An 18326-nucleotide genomic window follows, 5' to 3' on the forward strand; every position below is an offset into this window, starting at 1 on the left:
CTCGTTAATGATAAAGGGGCAAATGAGTATTCGTTTTGAAAATCTGGTCAGCTTTCTCTTAAGAATAATTTCTTAGTGCGTCAGAAATTAGAATTAATTCACTTGTTACTATCAAATTGTGTTTCATATGATTTTATATCGATGGGCTGACGTTAAATTAATAAAGGACAATTACAATTCAATTCAACTAAATGTGAGCTTATATGACTTGTTGATCCGACTATCTCAACGACCTTTTTAAAAGAATAAAATTATCAGCACATTTCTTTGCATTGGTACGGTGTCCAATTATTCTTGCTTGTCATTTTTATTTGGCTAGACGACTGTTTGTGGGTTTGATAATTTTTCATCCCATGTACAAGAGCTACAACTGAAAGATGGAAATTCGTAAAAATAGAAGTCTTTTCCCAAAATCTTGCTTTAAAATCCCATACCAGAGCAAGGCAAATCAGCTGTGGAATCTCACAAACAACCGTTTGTTGATTGTGCTGCAACATTTTAACAAACCATTTGGCGTTCATGCTGAGTAACAAGGAAATTTCTTCCAAAAACATTCGAAAACACGACCGATTTTTCACCATTTTTATATTGTGTAATTCCACAGTTTTCTTCAATCAATTATTCATAAACCGGATGAATTACTCCACTAGGTGAAGGAAATTGAAGTGGAAAATTCCCTCCCACGGAACGAAAGAAAAACAATAAAAAATAATACCCCTGGCCGTCGTACCGTTTACTTCAGCTTCTTCTTGGGGCGCAGGTTGTTGGTGTGGCCGCACTTCTTCTTTCGGCAGTTGGTGGCCCTCGGATGCAGACGGGCGTAGCACTTGCGGCAGATCATCTTGTCGCAGTTGTACTTCTGGGCCAGGATACGCAGAGATGGCTCGATGATACCACCACGCAGACGGAGCACCAAATGCAGCGTCGATTCCTTTTGGATGTTGTAGTCCGACAGGGTACGGCCATCTTCCAGCTGCTTGCCGGCGAAGATCAAACGCTGCTGATCTGGGGGAATTCCCTCCTTGTCCTGGATCTTAGCCTTTACATTTTCGATAGTATCTGACGGCTCGACCTCAAGGGTGATGGTCTTGCCCGTAAGGGTCTTGACGAAAATCTGCATCTTGCGTGTCTGAAAAGGGAAACAGAATCGTTGTAAACATTGAGCAAGTGAGGTTAGAATCGGTAGGAAGTAAAATTCAAGAAATAAGCAGAAATCGGGGAATTTCATCAAGAATTTAAACTTTATATCGTTTTTCTACTAAAACGCAACAAAATTAAGGTAAATTAAAAGTGAACATCAACCGAAAACCTACGAAATTAACGAAAAAATCGACTTACTCTTCCCCAACGTGTCTCAACCGAGATGAGTTTTGGTGAAAAAGAGCTTTGCGGTCGAGTTGAGGAATCGAGCTGTCATCGTAAATTCGATTTCAGTTCAACGTACGGTACCCGGTCTTGAAAACGCATTGCACACTGAGTGGAATCGAATTACAATTTCTGTGCATTTTAAAACTTAAAATACAATTTTTAACGAAATATTAGGGGCTTTCGTAAATTCGAAGTGATCGGTTTTGTTAACGTAAAATACATACAACTTTGTTCTCTGGACGAATTATTATTATTGTTATTTTTAATGTAGAGCAGGCATGTCAAACTGGAGGTTCGCGGGCCGCATGCGGCCCGCTGCCTAGGTCAATGCGGCCCGCGTAGCCCTGTCTTAAATTGTCACAAAAAAACACCACTGATTTTTATGTAAAATATTACTGCAAAAAAACTAAAGCTGAATGTACCGATTTAATTGATTTTGACAGCGGCCCTCTACGTCATAGAAAATTTTTAATGCGGCCCGCACACCTAAACGAGTTTGACATGCCTGATGTAGAGAAATGAATCCAACTGTGTTAGATGAAATTTCAGGGACTATATAGATAAGAGAAAATCGATATTGAAAAACATGCGAAAAAAATTCGCCTTGTCTCCCGGTAGGACTTGAACCCACATCTTGCGCCTCTCCGGGGCCCATGTATTAACATTCTACTACAGGAGACCAACCTGGCGTATGAATATTATACTGGTTGAGTGTCGATGTCTATCGGAATGAAGGGAATAGTTCTCCCATGTGATCTTAATCATTTTTCTTGGTCTATTTCTATTCCCATCATTTCATCTTACGGTAGTTGGAATCAAGTTTGAACATTTTTAAGCACGGCAAGATTTGCATTGCCTTCTCGTTTCCTGCACGGGTTGTCAGTTATGATGAGAAAGATGCGTTTGCCGTATTTGGTTACCCTGCCAATTTCGGTGTTTGGCACCGCCTTATTTCTATTTTTAAACTGCGACCCAGAGATGGGTCTTGACTCAAACATTCAGTCAGCGAAATTTTTTTTTGTAGAGAAATGAATCCAACTGTGTTAGATGAAATTTCAGGGACTAGATAAGAGAAAATCGATATTGAAAAACATGCGAAAAAAATTCGCCTTGTCTCCCGGTAGGACTTGAACTCACATCTTGCGCCTCTCTGGGGCCCATGTATTAGCATTCTACTACAGGAGACCAACCTGGCGTATGAATATATACTAAATTAAAACAAAATAAAAACAAAACAGAAATATGAAGTTTTATCGAATAATGGTCGATTTGTTCCTCCGTCGAAAAATTTGTTATTTGGTTTTAAATATATTATCAGTTCATAAGGTTGATTCAACGGCATTTTATAAAATCATTACAATTGGTTTCTGCCTAAAATTTCTGCAATAACAATAAATAATTAATAATATCAGAAATATTGTAATATTTTCGATCCGAATCGGCTAAATCTGGCAACCCATCTAAAAAAAACCCGTTACTGAAAATAGGAACACGTTCGCTGAAAAACGTCAACGGAAAAGTCATCTTGTCATAAACGTCAACATCATCGCCAAAGATGGTAGAGTGTTAAGACGATGATCAACTTATGGGAAATTTGATTTTCTCACTTTTGGTCAAGAAAACTCCAGTTTTTTCAACAATTTTTTCCAACAATAATAGATATCCATATTTCTAATTGTTAAGTTCATGGAAACGCATTCAAATTAAAATTTTCGATATTATTGAACAATTTCTTTCCTGCAGGTCTTTGATTTCGTCGATCTTCAGCCCGCAGCTGACCGTCAATCATTTTCAAATGGGATTTCAATGAGATCTCACGTTAAGTTATAGAGGAAAATTTGTGTGAAATCGAACTCCAGAAGCAGTTAACTAGCTATTGTTCGCGGTGATCGATTGGTGGGTGTGCGGGAATTGTTGATCTGGCCAAGGCCGGCTGCGTGTGTTAAACAATTTGGAGCCAAGGTTGAAGCACAAATTCTATTCAAATTCTACCTGCTCCGGTGCGAGTGCGTTCGATTATGCCGGAACAGCAGGATGGTGGTGGCGGAGCGGCCGATCCGGGAGCTGAAGGTGCCCCCCTGGTGGCCCCGAATGGACAGCAGCAACCTGTGGCCGTAAGTATCTTGATTTTTTTTTAGTTATGATGATTAGAATTCGAAGACAGATAGGCGCTAATCTAAAAATAAATAGTCGGTGACGATTTCGAAACGCATGATTGAAGAGATACTAATAATTATTGCCTCTCGTTTGTTTCTCGAACGATTTTTTGGTTCGGACAGCAACAAGGCCAAGCCCAGCAGCCAACTAAATTGGAATCGTTTTTTGCCATCACAAAATCGCTGATTCTGCGGGCCCTTGTAATCTACTTTATTTCGTCGTTCTTCCGAAGGCCAGCTCCGGATGCAGCCAGTAATCAAACGGGAGGGGTCGCGGAGAAAAGTCGAATTCCGGCTTGGAATTTGTTTGAAAATGGAACCATGTTCGATTTGTACGTTTACATTTCGGATGACCCACAGATGGTAGATTTTAATGATCCCAGCTCGCTTGTGTGGCTTCAGGAGGATTTAATGTATGGAGATTGGTACGGTGGACGAGACGGGGACGGAATGTTTTCCGTGAATACTCAGCTCAAAGCCTCTGAGCGACTGATGAACAATGGATCGATATTCCTGCACACTTATGTGACCAAAGCTGGCAAAAGTCCTAATCCGGCAGCAGGAGAAGATTACGCCGGGAAACAAATGGGATATGCCAGTGCCATGCTAAGCAAGTACAAAAGAATCAAAAAAGTAAAAACGCACAATCTGTTGGCTGGAGAGAAAGAAAAGTTCGAAAAAGAGTTGGACAGCGCTTTGATACAGGATCGGATCTGGTCCCATTGGCATCCTAATCTTACCATCAATCTGGTAACGGATCATACCAACTGGGTAAGAGGTTCTGTTCCTCCCCCATTGGATGAGTATGTCAAATTCCTTCCCAGCGGACAAACTTACCTTCCCATCGTATTCTACAATGACTATTGGAATATGATGCGGGACTATCAACCAATTAATGAAACAACACCTACCTTGGAACTGAATCTCGTTTATCAACCGTTGTCTCTCTTCAAATGGCAACTCTACGCTGCCCAACAAATGCGCAATAAATGGACAAGCAACGTGTTCACGGAAGCCCTCAGTGGTGGTGCAGAATCGGATGAAGATCAAGATTCTCTCAAGGAAACCCTATTGGAAACTAATCCTTATCTGCTTGGTATGACTGTTGCTGTGTCCATTTTACACAGTATTTTTGAATTACTTGCCTTTAAAAATGACATCCAATTTTGGAACAACCGTAAGTCTCTTGAGGGTCTCTCCGTGCGATCCGTCTTTTTCAACGTATTCCAGTCTCTGATCGTACTCTTGTATGTGCTTGACAACGAAACCAACTTCATGATTAAAATCAGTTGCTTCATCGGTCTCGGTATCGAAGTATGGAAAATTCAAAAGGTTGTCAACATCAACATCAATCGGGAGCAACTGATCGGAGGTTTCCTTCCTCGAATCTCCTTCTCGGACAAGGGCTCGTACGTGGATTCCAGCACCAAACAGTACGACAACTTGGCATTCAAGTACCTGAGCTGGCTGTGCTTCCCCCTGCTGGTTGCTTACGGCATCTACTCGGTCATCTATCAGGAACACAAGGGCTGGTACAGCTTCGTTCTCAACATGTTGTACGGCTATCTGCTCACGTTCGGATTTATCATGATGACCCCACAGCTGTTCATCAACTACAAGCTTAAATCGGTGGCTCATCTGCCCTGGCGAATGATGTCCTACAAGTTCCTGAACACTTTCATTGATGACATTTTTGCTTTCGTGATCAAGATGCCAACTATGTACCGGCTAGGGTGCTTCCGAGATGGTGAGTAGCTTTCTTGGAAAAAAAACAATATAACGACTTATTCAAAAAAAATTAAACTTATTCATGAAATATCTCCCTTTTCGCAGATATTGTATTCTTCATCTTCCTGTACCAGCGCTGGATCTACAAGGTCGACTCCAAACGCATCAACGAGTTTGGTTATTCGGCCGAAATGCTCGAGGAACACGCAGCCAAATCGAAGCAAAGCAACGCGATCGCCGATTCCGGATCAGCCGAGAAAGAAAAACAGAAACAGGCTTCCAGTGCCAGTGGAACTTCTTCAGACGAAGCTTCCCGAAGCCAGCCATCCTCCCCGAATGCTGGTGGCGGAAAGGCCAAGAAGAGAAAGAACCGCAACAAATCATCGCCGAACGCTGCGGCAACTTCCGGCGGCGAGAACAAAAAAGACAACTAAATATCATAGCAAATGTGCTCGCTGTTTTGTTTTCGTACTTTATTACTGCTTTTTAAATTATTGAAATTGCGCTAAATTTCCCTAGAGCAGCTCAATGTGTCCCGCTTCCCATGTAGGCAATAAGTTGCGTAGCATTTTTCATAAGAGAATCATAGGGCGTTGAATGATGAAGCCTAAACATCTGACTTTTATGTTATTAACTTTATTGTTAATTTTGGTAAATCCTTATAGAATTGCTTTGAGGCGTTGACATTTTTTGTTGAAAGTTTCCTTTAGCTTCTGTAACTTATTTCTTGTTTTCACTCTACCAACTTGAAATTTTTGATTTTTTTTTTCATAACGAATTTGAACGGTATTTTTGCAGAAATACTGAAACTCTTGATTGTTTCAGATCAACCGTTTTGTCTGCTTCATGATTTAACTGCCCTTAATCTCTTTCACTCAACAATCTGTCTGATAATTTTATTCCTTTTGCTTTTTGAGTGTTGCTCATTGATGATGGTCAAGTTAAAGAACAAAAAGAATACTGTGAAGCGTTAATATCAGGAGTAATAAACAGACATCGTGCAACTATCTGAAGAGAAGGTATTAAACGGTTTGTATTCGTAGAAGACGAAAGTATAGGAAAGCAAACAGTGGCCTATTGTATACATTGTTGTATAATCTTACCACTTGGGAAACTAGACAGTAGAAGAAATTGATTGATCATTCTCATGTCCAAATAAATATCATAATCACGAAACATCAGCCTGTGTCGCATTTAAGATTGCTCATTCATTTAGGTACATAAATTTTGTTTAGGGAAACAAATTGGCGAAACCCAAGCTAACTTAAAGAAGAACCAAAGTTTTGCTGCTGGAAGACTACGACGAACAAAGGTTGCTATACCGGGAAATAATTAATCCACTGTCTAGCGAATAATGATAATAAATATATTGATGATAATAAAATAATATCTTACGTGTAGCGTCAAAAGAACGTGTAGTGTTGTAAAACCAAACCTAATGGAAATAAAACAATAAATATTCGATATTGGAAAAAAATGGTTGAAATTTTTGATGACATTCAATTACAACGTGAACTGAATCCTCGAACCCTTATTCAGATTTAGGTTTCAGATTCAGAATTCAGATTCAGAATACAGATTCAGCATTCATATTCAGAATTAAGATTTTGAATTGAGATCAGAATTCAGAATTCAGATTCAGAACTCAGATTTTTTTTAAATTTTTTTATTTTATTTTATTTATATACAGTATTGTTCCGATTTTGTCAGCCCCATCTTCAGGGTTGCTAGCGAACCGGGAAAACCGGGAATACCGGGAAAAACTTTGGAATTTCATCTAATCACCGGGAAACCGGGAAAAAACCGGGAATTTCGGCACATCACCGGGAAAATTGTCATGAAAGGAAGTTTTTCACGGTGTTTCAAAATTATTTTTAAATTGATTTCTGAATTTAAGAGAGTTTTCGACAATCCCGATATACATTTACATGAGGTAACACTTATTTTCGTTCATTTGTAACAAACAAAGTTTAAATAGTTTTCCTAACGCATTTCGGACCAAATACGAGATATTTTTTTTATCTCAGCAAGTTTGCTCCACTAACAACAAATGTTCTAAATTTAATAATTAATCTATAATCGACAATACTAAACACAAAACGTTTGTAACTTAATGATAAAATGTTTGTATAAATTGGTCCAGTGGTTTCTGATAGATATATAGAGTGTCGACAATCGGTGTTTCTTGACGTAGATTTTTTTCGCGGTCCTTATGTTACCTAAAACTTTCAATGTTCTTTAATTTACGACTACCAGTTTTAGTTTTCGGCGTCAAAAGGTTCAGTAATCGATAAACACGTTTCATTAAATTATTTCATGCAGAAATCAAATATGTTAGTAGCGTTAGATTTTTTTAAGCAGAGTTACATTTTTCTAACGAAAACAATATCTGTTCTGTTTTTCGTTTAATTGGCCTGAGGAGCGAAGCCTATATGGCAAATGTTTTGATTTTTTTTACTTTTCCAACGTTAAATTTTTGCTTAAAGTTTCCTGAGCTGGAATATATGTTTTATTATAAAAATCCTGTTGAAATCCGAGCCCTGTCTTATTCACAATTTTCAATATTTTCTTCAATCTAAAGTTCAACTGACTACAGCATGCACTACTGAATTTATTTATTGTTTTGTATGAAGAAAAGTATTTTTGTCTAAAACCTGTCTTTGGATTTCTATAAAAAAAATAACTGCAGTAAGAAAATAACTAAACATTTCCCTGCAATCTGATGTTTTTAAGTTTTGTAAGACCAATTCCTATTCAAGTTGACAAGATGATTTAATATTATAATTCGATGTATTTTCTACATATTTCTATATAAACTGTACAATTATTTTCTACAACTCTGTACAAATTTTAGATAAACTGGAATATTCATAGTGGCTCAAAAGAACCTCAAAACAGTGAAAATTTGAAGATCGAGTTAGTTGAACCCTTTCTAGACAAATTGTACAACAGAACAATAAATGTTCCTATTTCGTTGGATTTGTCTAAAAATTTATGAAAACCTGTCAACTTGATGCGAAAAGACAACGTGTTGAAAGACGTTGAAGTATTTCTCATGACTTCATACCGGTTAACCAGTTTAAAAAAAATTGTTATACATTTTCGGCCTTTATATTGAATTTTTTTTATTCGCCTTTATTTTATATTCAAAAACGAGTATAATAAATACCGAGAAAATCATCATTTTTAACCGTGAAAAAACCGGGGAAAACCCGGGAAAAACTTTGGAATTTCAAAACGAAAAATCGCTAGCAACCCTGCATCTTGAATTTAGGGCTGACAAAACAGGGTACCTGACAAAACCGGGAAAATTTTTTTTCTTGAAAATAATTTCAATTTTGATTTGATAACTGTCCGTTTACTTGTTATTTTGATATTTTATGTCAATACCATGATAAGGGGTGACATTGACCCCTTTTCTTTATTTTTTACCCTTCTTACAAAGAAGGGAATACAAGTCTTTTGAAAAACCAACTTTCGATCCGAGACCCGGAGGGCCAAGTGTCATATACCATTCGACTCAGTTCGTCGAGATCGGAACATGTCTGTATGTGTGTATGTATATGTGTATGTGTGCTTATGTATGTGCGTATGTGTGTGTATGTTACAAAATAATGTCACACACGTTTCTCGATGACCGCATGACCGATTTGAGTTCTTGAGGCGTCAAATGAAAGGTCTTGCAAATAGCAAAATGGAGGACCTGATCAAGAACTCAACTCTAAGTGATTGTTTACAAACACCTTTCATACAATGGATTGTGTACATGCCATTTGAAAAACCGTTGGTGCGTAGCTGCAGGATTGATATGCAATTGCAAAACAGCTGAATTTGTTGATCACGTTTTAATTTGAAGTATGTAATGGTACTTTTTTATGGATTTACAAAAATAAATGTTTTATTTGTCCTTTATTTTTCTGAATTAAAGAAGAAAAAAAAAGTTTCATGAAAAACAACAAATCCACGTGGTTTGTGGATAGTTCCCTAAGGGCTATTACTTCTCTCAGCCATTCAACTGATGTGGGACAAAGGGTCTAGAACGCACCTTTGAAGCTTTCCATAAAATATGCTCTTGGCTCATTTTCAACATCTGTAAATTTTCTCCTACTAAGCATCTGCTTTATCTATCCGTCATTTAATTTTCAGTCTGTAATTCTTCTATAAAAGAATTTTCGTAGTAAAAAGTTCACCGCAATGCCAATAAACTATCATATAATAACAATCAACGGTGACTATTCGTTAAAAAGTTCCCTAAGGGACTATCCATAAACCACGTAGACTCATTTTTGGTCATTTCAGACCCCCCCCCCCCCCTTCCCCCCTCGTATACTTTTGTCCATATAAAATTTCGAAAATTTGTATGCAGCATAGACTTTGGCAAACCCCCCCCCCTTCCCCCTGAAGTCTACGTGGTTTATGGATGATCCCTTAGGGCTATCCATAAACCATATGATCAAAATGTGGTCAAGTTTCAACCTCCTTCCATTCGTCATCAATGAAAACTCTTATGAACCTTCAATCACCCCAACCCTTAAAATACCAACCCTTAAGGGGACGTTCAAATATTACGTAACGCAATTTTCGAGCATTTTCAACCCCCCTTCCCCCCTACGTAACACAATCGTCTCAAAATTTCTAAGCAAAATCCACAAAGCGTAACAAACTGCCCCCCCCCCCCCCCCTGAAAGCGTTACGTAATATTTGAACGGTCCCTAAAATACCGAGGAGTTAATGGATGGTCCTCTACGTGGGTCAGGACAACCCCAAAAAACATACAGTGTTAAATGACTGGGAATTTTAGTTCAAAAGCAGAAAATTTCAACTAAATTTAAAGGCTGACAAAATCGGGATAAAATGCTGACAAAATCGGGGATAGACAAAATCGGGGGTAGACAAAATCGGGAGCTGACAAAATCGGAACAATACTGTACTTTTAATTTTTTTTTTATTTTTTAATTTTTATTTTTTTTTATTTTTAATTTTTTATAATTTTTTTTATTTCTTGTTTTAAATTTGTTTTAGATTCCGATTCCAGATTCAGAGTTCAGATTCAGAATTCAGATTCAGAATTCAGATTTCAGATTTCAGACTTCAGATTTCGGATTTTTTTTTAATTTATTTTATTTTTTTTAAATTTTACAAGTTGTTGTTGCGGTGTTGAAAGTGATTTATTTAGATTTCAGAATTCCGAATTCAGATTTCAGATTTCAGAATTCAGATTTCAGAATTCAGACTTCAGAATTCTGATATCAGATTTCAGAATTCAGATCTGAGATTACAGAATTCAAATTCCAGAATTCAGATTTCAGAATTGAGATTTTAGAACTCAGATTTCAAAATTCAGGTTTAAGAATTCAGATTTCAGATATCAGAATTCAGATTTCAAAATTCAGATTTCAGATTTCCGAAATGAAGAGTTAATCACCGTAAATTTGTTTTAATGAAATTATTTTATCGGCTATATCGGTGAAATTGTATATTCTTTGAGAAAGAATATTTAAGAATTGAAAGAATATAGACGGATAGAAGATTAGAATAAGGTGAAAGATGTTGAAAATGAGCGGGAGGGTAATTTTAATTTGAATTGAATAATTTGATTTCAGATATCAGAATTCAGATTTCAAAATTCAGATTTCGAAATTCAGATTTCAGAAATCAGATTTCAAAATTCAGACTTCAGAATTCAGAATTCAGATTTCAGATTTCAGAATTCAGATCTGAGATTAAAGAATTCAAATTCCAGAATTCAGATTTCAGAATTTAAATTTTAGAACTCAGATTTCAAAATTCAGATTTAAGAATTCAGATTTCAGATATCAGAATTCAGATTTAAAAATTCAGATTTCAGAATTCAGATTTCAGAATTCAGATTTTAGAATTCAGATTTCAGATATCGGATTTCAGAATTCAGATCTCAGAATTCAAATTTCAGAATTCAGATTTCCGAGTTCAGATTCCAGAATTCTGATTTCAGAATTCAGATTTCACAATTCAGATTTCAGATTTCAGATTCCAGCATTCAGATTTCAGAATTCAGATTTCAGATTTCAGATTTCCGAATTCAGATTTCAGAATTCAGATTTCAGAATATAGATTTCAGAATTCAAATTTGAGAATTCAGATTTCAGAATTCAGATTTTAGAATTCAGATTTCAGAATTCAGATTTCAGAATTCAGATTTCAGAATTCAGATTTCAGAATTCAGATTCCAGAATTTAGATTTAAGAATTCAAATTTCAGATTTCAGAATTCAAAATTCAGATTTTCGGTTGCAGAATTCAGATTTCAGAATTCAGAATTCAGATTTCTGGATTCAGATTGTAGAATTAAGATTTCAGAACTCAAATTTCAGAATTCAGATTTCATAATGCAAATTTCTGAATTCAGATTTCAAAATTCAGATTTCAGAATTCACATTTTCGATTGCAGAATCCTGATTTCAGAATTCAGAATTTAAATTTCTGGATTCAGATTGTAGAATTCAAATTTCAGATTTCAGAATTCAGATTTCAGAATTCAGATTTCAGAATTCAGATTTCAGAATTCAGATATTAGAACTCATTTTTCAGAATTCAGCATTCATATTTCAGAATTCAGATTTCAGAATTAGGAAAGATTTTCGATTGCATAATTCAAAATTCATAATTCAGATTTGGATTTTATGACAGTTAATCACCTTTAGTTATGTTTGTTATTGAATTTTATCGGATTGATCGGCTTATGTTTTTAGATTTCGGAATTAAGATTTTTAAGATTTTAGAATTAGGATTCCACATTTCGTAGTTCAGATTTAAGAAACCAGATATCGGAATCAGATTTCGGAATTCAAATTTTAGAGTTCCAAATTTCAATATTCAGATTCCAGAATACAGATTTCAGAATTCAGCTTTCAGAATTCAGAATTTAGAATTCTGAATTCAGAATTCAGATTTCATTATTAAGATTTGAGAATTCAGATATCAGAATGCAGATTTTGAAATTCAAATTTGAGCATTCCGATTTTAGATTTTAGAATTCTGATTTCGGAATTCAGATTTTCCAGAATTCAGAGTTCAGATTTAAGTATTCAGATACCAGAATTCAGATTTCAAATCTCAGAATTCGAATTTCAGGATTTATATTTTTTATTTAGATGTCAGAATTCAGAGTTTTTTTGTTATTCATTTTTCGTAGTTTAGATTTCGAAATTCAAATTTCAGAATTTTGATCATAGATTTCAGAATTCAGTTTTCAAGATTCAGAATTCTGATTTCAAAATTTAGATTTCAGAACTCTGATTCCATATTTTTATTTAAAAATTAAAAATTAACTAAAAAATTCAGATTTAAGTTTTCAGAATTCAGAGTTCCGATTTCAGAATTCTAAATAAAGATTTCAGATTTCAAATTTCGATAATCAGAATTCAGATTTCAGAAATCAGAGTTCAAATTTCAAAATTCAGATTTCAGAATTCAGATTTCTGAATTCAGATTTCAGATTTTAGAATTCAGATTTCTGAATTCAGATTTCAGATTTCAGAATTTAGATTCCAGAATTCAGATTCCAGAATTCAGATTTCAGAATTTTGAATTCTGAAATCAAGTTTCAGATTTTAGAATTTGTAATTGAGATTCAGAATTCAGACTAAATATGATGACGCTTTTGCAGATCCTGGATGGTTTCTAAAATATTTCATTTTTATCTTTTAGATTTCAATTCAATTTGTTTATATCCCGCGCAATTGGTTTATGATCTTAAATTCAAAGTACAATCTTGCATTCTTCGGGTAAGCTGTCAAAAATAAATAAATGAATATAATAATATTCCCGAATCAATGCATAAAAAAGTCATTAACGCAGAGCTAATTTGATAGTCAACTCATAGCAGCTATTAGGCCGAGGGATAACGCAACAATAATTCACCGAAAATTATCTCTCCATCAAAATCAAATAAAACATTGCATAGATCTCCATCTCATCTCCAAGGCAGCATAAAACGCCTGTTTTTTTGTCGCCCGAAGCGCAACGCAATAACGGTTCTTCTGCTCGCGCCCAAACTGCGAGAAGACCCCTCAGCCAGATAAAAGTAACGACCAGCGAGAGTTTTTCTCCCCGAATTTGACGACAATGATGAGGAGATTGGACCCGACCGACCGACCACACAGCTCACAGCATCCCAAATGAATATGATTCGGTCAATGAAACGTCGTCGTCGGTTTAAAGGTAAACGCGGTCAAATCGACCTCCACTATTCGAATAAAACCAAAAGATAGGGAGCGAAAATTCCGAACATTTGGACTCGCCACATGCTGCTGGACCCAAAGATTTAAAGTCCAACAGTCCACAGACATAAAATGGGGAGCATCTTCCAAAGCACTGGTTCAAGATATTGTTTTTTCCCTACATTTGGGAGCATAAAGCTTAAAAACTCGTTCTCTTTCTCTGAAAAAATCGGCCCCATCTCGTATGTGACCCCAACTGCATGGACATAATGGGACAGGAGGAGAGTGTCTTTGAAATTTCAGTTCGGCTAAGTAGAACTTCCAACGTTGGATTTGCCACCAGCGCAGGTTCCAATAATGGTATAAAGAGAGTTCACTCGTCCAGCCATACCATCAGAGTCAGAGACCGACTCCATTCGATGTCCGCAGTTCCTTCAGCAACTAGCAGATTGTGGTGGCCCTTTTTTGGCCCAAACGAACGAACGGAGAAGTTGGAGCGATGGGAAGCGAAAAAAACAAGAACTTGAACCCGCAACCAAACTTCAGCTAAGGTTTGTTTGAGTCCATCCAGCTGCCGAAACCAGTTTTGGTGCACGATTCCGACGATTCCTCAAACATTCTTTCGTGTAGAGCGGAACTTTTCCGAAGAGGTCGCGCAACAACCAAATTGCTGTGTTGCGTTGCGTTCGAAATTCCGCGTTCCGGGAATGCTACGCAACTAAACGATGTTGCAGTAAACTGGAATGGTGTTGCGTTGCTAAGCAGCTCTGTGAAAATTAATAGCATAATGCCCCTGTATTCTTATCATGGAATAAGAAACTATTTTTTTATACTAACGTACAAATTGTTTTGACAAAAATTCTGAAAGTGACAAAAATGATGAAAATGACATTCAAAGAAAAATGATGCGTTTATTGGAAAGGGTGCCATTCACAATCCCGATAAGGCATCCTTTCGAAGAAAAATGAGATATAAAGTAAAACGGTTCTGTTTAACTCCAGGGGCAAACAAAGTAAAAGGAATTTTTTTTTTCAGTTTTATTTACAGCGAAAGCTGGCAGTAAAATTCGTTTGGGATCAACTTGAAAGTACATTTACTTCCGTTTTAAACAGTTTTTTTACGATCGCAAGTGGTTTTTTCTAGAAACTGTTAAGTAATGGGGTGATAAGGGACAATTTTTGGTCTATTTCCGTAATGTTTCTGTCAAACCCGCCTCTAGTAGCACCCCATTTGTTTTAGATTGTGTATTTTGTTGACCTGAACTAAACTTAATCAAAGGAAATAATGAAGTTGAAAGGATTTTTTTTAATTATACATTTTTGGGGTGAACAGGTACAGTTGCTTATTGATTGAGAAACTCTTGTACTGTTAAACTGTTCACCAATTAAAATGCGTCCATTTTAGCTTCCATTATTTAGAACGCAAGTCAGTGCATAGCTTTTCGCATTGCTGCTATTTATTTATTTCTTTGTTGATGTTGCAATCCTTTTTTTTTTATTTTTTTTTGTAGTTCTTTATTTGAAATGGCTCACACCTTCAGTTTTGAGGGAGCCAAACTTTTTTTTTGTTTTTACAAGTGTTGGTTTAGTTTAACACTTATAACGAGTAAGTTCGACTGGGGTTTAAGATTGTGGGAGGCCTTTGTCCGAATTTTCAAAGGTGACCAAGAGGGTGTTTAACCCTACCAAAAAAGACTTCTCAGTGAAGTTCTCACAATCAACCAACAAACAGACGACAGCATACAACCCCATAAAAACCATCGCTTGCCCGCCTACTATCGGATAACATCAAAACTACAACTCCATAACTAGATGGCGAATAACTGAGATTGAGCCGCGATGATGGCGGCGATGACAGGTCACGATGGGGGGGCTAAGGATGAGGAAAGTAAGGGTCCGGAATAAGGGGCACATGAGCATGGAAAAGACGCCATTGCGCGAAATATACCAGAGTGAGAGTGAAGTGCTTCCGTTGCTTGATGTGGTGATTCTTCCAGAATAAGCGTAATATCAGATCACCCAGGTAAAACAAATGTCATGAACATGACCAGCAAAAATTAACCCATTACTGGAAATATACCCTATATTCCCTAATTTAATACCACCTTTCGATGTTCCCCATCGTGACCAGAACCCCTTAAGTTTTGGTTTGAGTTCAAACTACGACCTTCACCCGGATTAAGAGTTCTGCAACACCCTGTTCTACGTTATTTAGTAAGAAGGCCTTCCTGCTGTGAACGCAACCATCACCACAACCTGTGTACACGCCTATGACGGCCGTGAGCGGTGTGAGCCCGTCAAAAGGTAGGACAGTTACCGTATTCTTATGTTGGTTGGGTAATGCTGGGCAGGAACCATATCAGCTCATAGTTCGGGGTTTAAGTGGGATGTTTATTTGGGAAAGATAAATATTTTCTTGGCTACTGACGCGATAGATTGAAGCCGACCCTGAGGTTTGATTCAGGGAGTCTTCTCTGCTTTGATCCTGGTCGGACCATCCTTACACACTTTTAGTTTAAAGAAATAGAAGATAGAAAGGGAAATATGAAAATAAAGAGAATTATAGACGAAGATCAGTATATTTTATATAAAGGTAGATTTTGAACATGTATTTCAAATCTAGTACAACTAGCACATCTCTCAATGGAACGTTAGGTGGTTTTCCTGTATTTATTTTTTTTTATTTACATAGTATACCGTCTCACGACATAACTTGACGAACATAATTCCTCTAATTCACTCGGTCCATGGAAACCGTTCTCCAATTTCTCTGCACCCCACGTTCGCCAGATCACGCTCCACTTGGTCTAACCACCTCGCTCGTTGCGCCCCCGCTCGTCTTGTTCCTACCGGATTCGTAGCGAACACCTGTTTTGCAGGACAGTCGTCCGGCATTCTCGCAACATGTCCAGCCCAGCGTATCCGGCCAGCTTTCACCACCTTCTGGATACTGGGTTCGCCGTAGAGCCGCGCGAGCTCGTGGTTCATCCTTCGCCTCCACACTCCGTTCTCCTGTACGCCGCCAAAGATGGTTCTTAACACTCGTTGCTCGAATACTCCGAGTGTACGCAGGCCCTCTTCGAGCAATATCCATGTCTCGTGCCCGTAGAGAACAACCGGTCTAATGAGCGTCATATACAGGTTACACTTCGTGCGAGAGCTAAGTCTTCTCGACCGCAGTTGCTTGTGGAGTCCATAGTAGGCACGACTTCCGCTGATAATTCGCCACCGGATCTCACGGCTGGTGTCATTGTCTGCGGTGACCAGTGAGTCGAGATAGACAAAGTCTTCGACTATCTCCAGTTCGTCGCCGTCGATCGTGACCTTGTTACTACTGGACACGCGGGTTCGGTCGGTCTCGGATCCGCAGGCCAGCATGTACTTAGTCTTGGACATATTAATCATCAACCCAATCCTTGCTGCTTCGCGTTTCAGTTTGCGGTAGATGTCTTCTACCGCCGCAGATGATCTGCCGACTATATCAATGTCATCGGCAAAGCAGACAAGTTGACTGGATCTGTTGAAAATCGTGCCCCGCATTTCGTCCACCGCTCGTCGAATAACACCTTCTAGCGCCACGTTGAACATCATGCAGGATAGACCATCACCTTGTCGAAGCCCCCTGCGCGATTCGAATGAACTCGACAATAGACGATGGAAGTGCTGACGAATTTGGGTGATGGTTTTGCATTAGTGCAAGTGGGATGCAGCTATAATTTCACCCAACTTTTGACAGTTCTAAAGGGGTTTTTCTTAAGGAGAGAAAGAATAACTTTTCGCTTCCATCGCCCATTCACCCGAAATCCGCAAACAGCACTGCGTTCCATCCATCGTCGCCTTGATCAGTCTGATCAGCTTCCCAGAAAAGCCGTTCTCGTCCATGATTTCCATAGCTCGTAACGGTCGATCGTGTCGTATGCGGCTTTGAAGTCGATGAATAGATGATGCGTAGAGACTTGGTGTTCCCGGTATTTTTGGTGGATTTGCCGTAATGTGAATATCTGGTCCGTCGTAGACCGTCCCTCCATGAAGCCGGCCTGATGACTTCCCACGAATCTGTTTGCTTGTGGCGTTGGGCGGCGGAGTAGGATTCGGGACAACACTTTGTAGGCGGCATTGAGGACAGTGATCGCTCGGTAGTTCTCACAGTCCAATTTGTCGCCCTTCTTGTAGATGAGGCATATTACCCCCTCCTTCCACTCCTCTGTTCTATATCCCAGATCCGGACTATCAACCGGTGTAGGCAATCGGCCAACTTGTTCGGGCCCATTTTGATGAGTTCAGCTGCGATACCATCCTTCCCAGCCGACTTGTTTCTATTCAGCTGGCGAATGGCTTCCTTAACTTCACTCACCGTTGGGAGTTGCTCCTCTACGTCGTTGGCTACGCCGGCGATGTACCTTGACCCACCGTCTTGATCTCCTGCATGTGCGCCGTTCAGGTGTTCATCGAAGTGCTGCTTCCACCTTGTGATCACCTGACGATTGTCCATCAGGATGCCCCCGTCCTTATCCCGGCACATTTCGGCTTGCGCCACGAAGCCTTTGCGGGATGCGTTGAGTTTCTGATAAAACTTTCGTGTTTCTTGGGAACGATGCAGCTGCTCCAGCTCCTCGAGCTCCTCCTCCTCCAGGCGGCACTTTTTCTCCTGTAAAATTCGGACTCGCTGATTCTTCCGCTGTCGGTGATTTTCCATATTTCGACGGCTGCCTCTTTGCACTACTGCCGCCCGCGCGGCATTCTCTTCGTCCATCACCCTCTACACTCCTCGACGAACCAGTCGTTCCGTCGAGTTCGCTCCACATAACCGATGACGTTCTCCGCAGCACTGTTGATGGCTGTCTTCATGGGTGGCAAAACTCCTCAGATCGGCTT

At 38.5% G+C, this 18326-nt stretch overlaps 2 protein-coding genes across 2 annotated transcripts; one reads left to right on the forward strand and one right to left on the reverse strand.

Annotated features, from left to right (window-relative positions):
• Positions 1 to 568: 568 nt before the first annotated feature.
• LOC129743567 (ubiquitin-60S ribosomal protein L40) lies at positions 569 to 1446 on the reverse strand. The gene is made up of 2 exons (XM_055735613.1): positions 1339 to 1446; positions 569 to 1129 (listed from the first exon to the last, which is right to left on the reverse strand). The coding sequence occupies exon 2, from the start codon at positions 1118 to 1120 to the stop codon at positions 734 to 736; it is 387 nt and encodes a 128-aa protein (XP_055591588.1). The 5' UTR covers positions 1121 to 1129; positions 1339 to 1446; the 3' UTR covers positions 569 to 733.
• A 1690-nt stretch (positions 1447 to 3136) lies between these two features.
• Positions 3137 to 6729, forward strand: LOC129747750 (putative lipid scramblase CLPTM1). Its single transcript, XM_055742100.1, has 3 exons — positions 3137 to 3482; positions 3648 to 5271; positions 5358 to 6729. Exons 1-3 carry the CDS (start codon positions 3387 to 3389, stop codon positions 5684 to 5686), a joined length of 2049 nt encoding a protein of 682 aa, XP_055598075.1. The 5' UTR covers positions 3137 to 3386; the 3' UTR covers positions 5687 to 6729.
• The last annotated feature ends 11597 nt before the right edge of the window (positions 6730 to 18326 follow it).

The sequence above is a fragment of the Uranotaenia lowii genome, chromosome 2 (assembly GCF_029784155.1).
Source record: "Uranotaenia lowii strain MFRU-FL chromosome 2, ASM2978415v1, whole genome shotgun sequence".
Taxonomy (NCBI): Eukaryota; Metazoa; Arthropoda; class Insecta; order Diptera; family Culicidae; genus Uranotaenia; species Uranotaenia lowii.

Coding starts and splice junctions, on each gene's coding strand:
- LOC129743567 (XM_055735613.1), bottom strand. CDS start 1,120: ATGCAGATTTTCGTCAAGACCCTTACGGGCAAGACCATCACCCTTGAG.
- LOC129747750 (XM_055742100.1), top strand. CDS start 3,387: ATGCCGGAACAGCAGGATGGTGGTGGCGGAGCGGCCGATCCGGGAGCT. Junction 3,483..3,647: donor GACAGCAGCAACCTGTGGCC/GTAAGTATCTTG, acceptor TGGTTCGGACAG/CAACAAGGCCAAGCCCAGCA. Junction 5,272..5,357: donor GCTAGGGTGCTTCCGAGATG/GTGAGTAGCTTT, acceptor CCCTTTTCGCAG/ATATTGTATTCTTCATCTTC.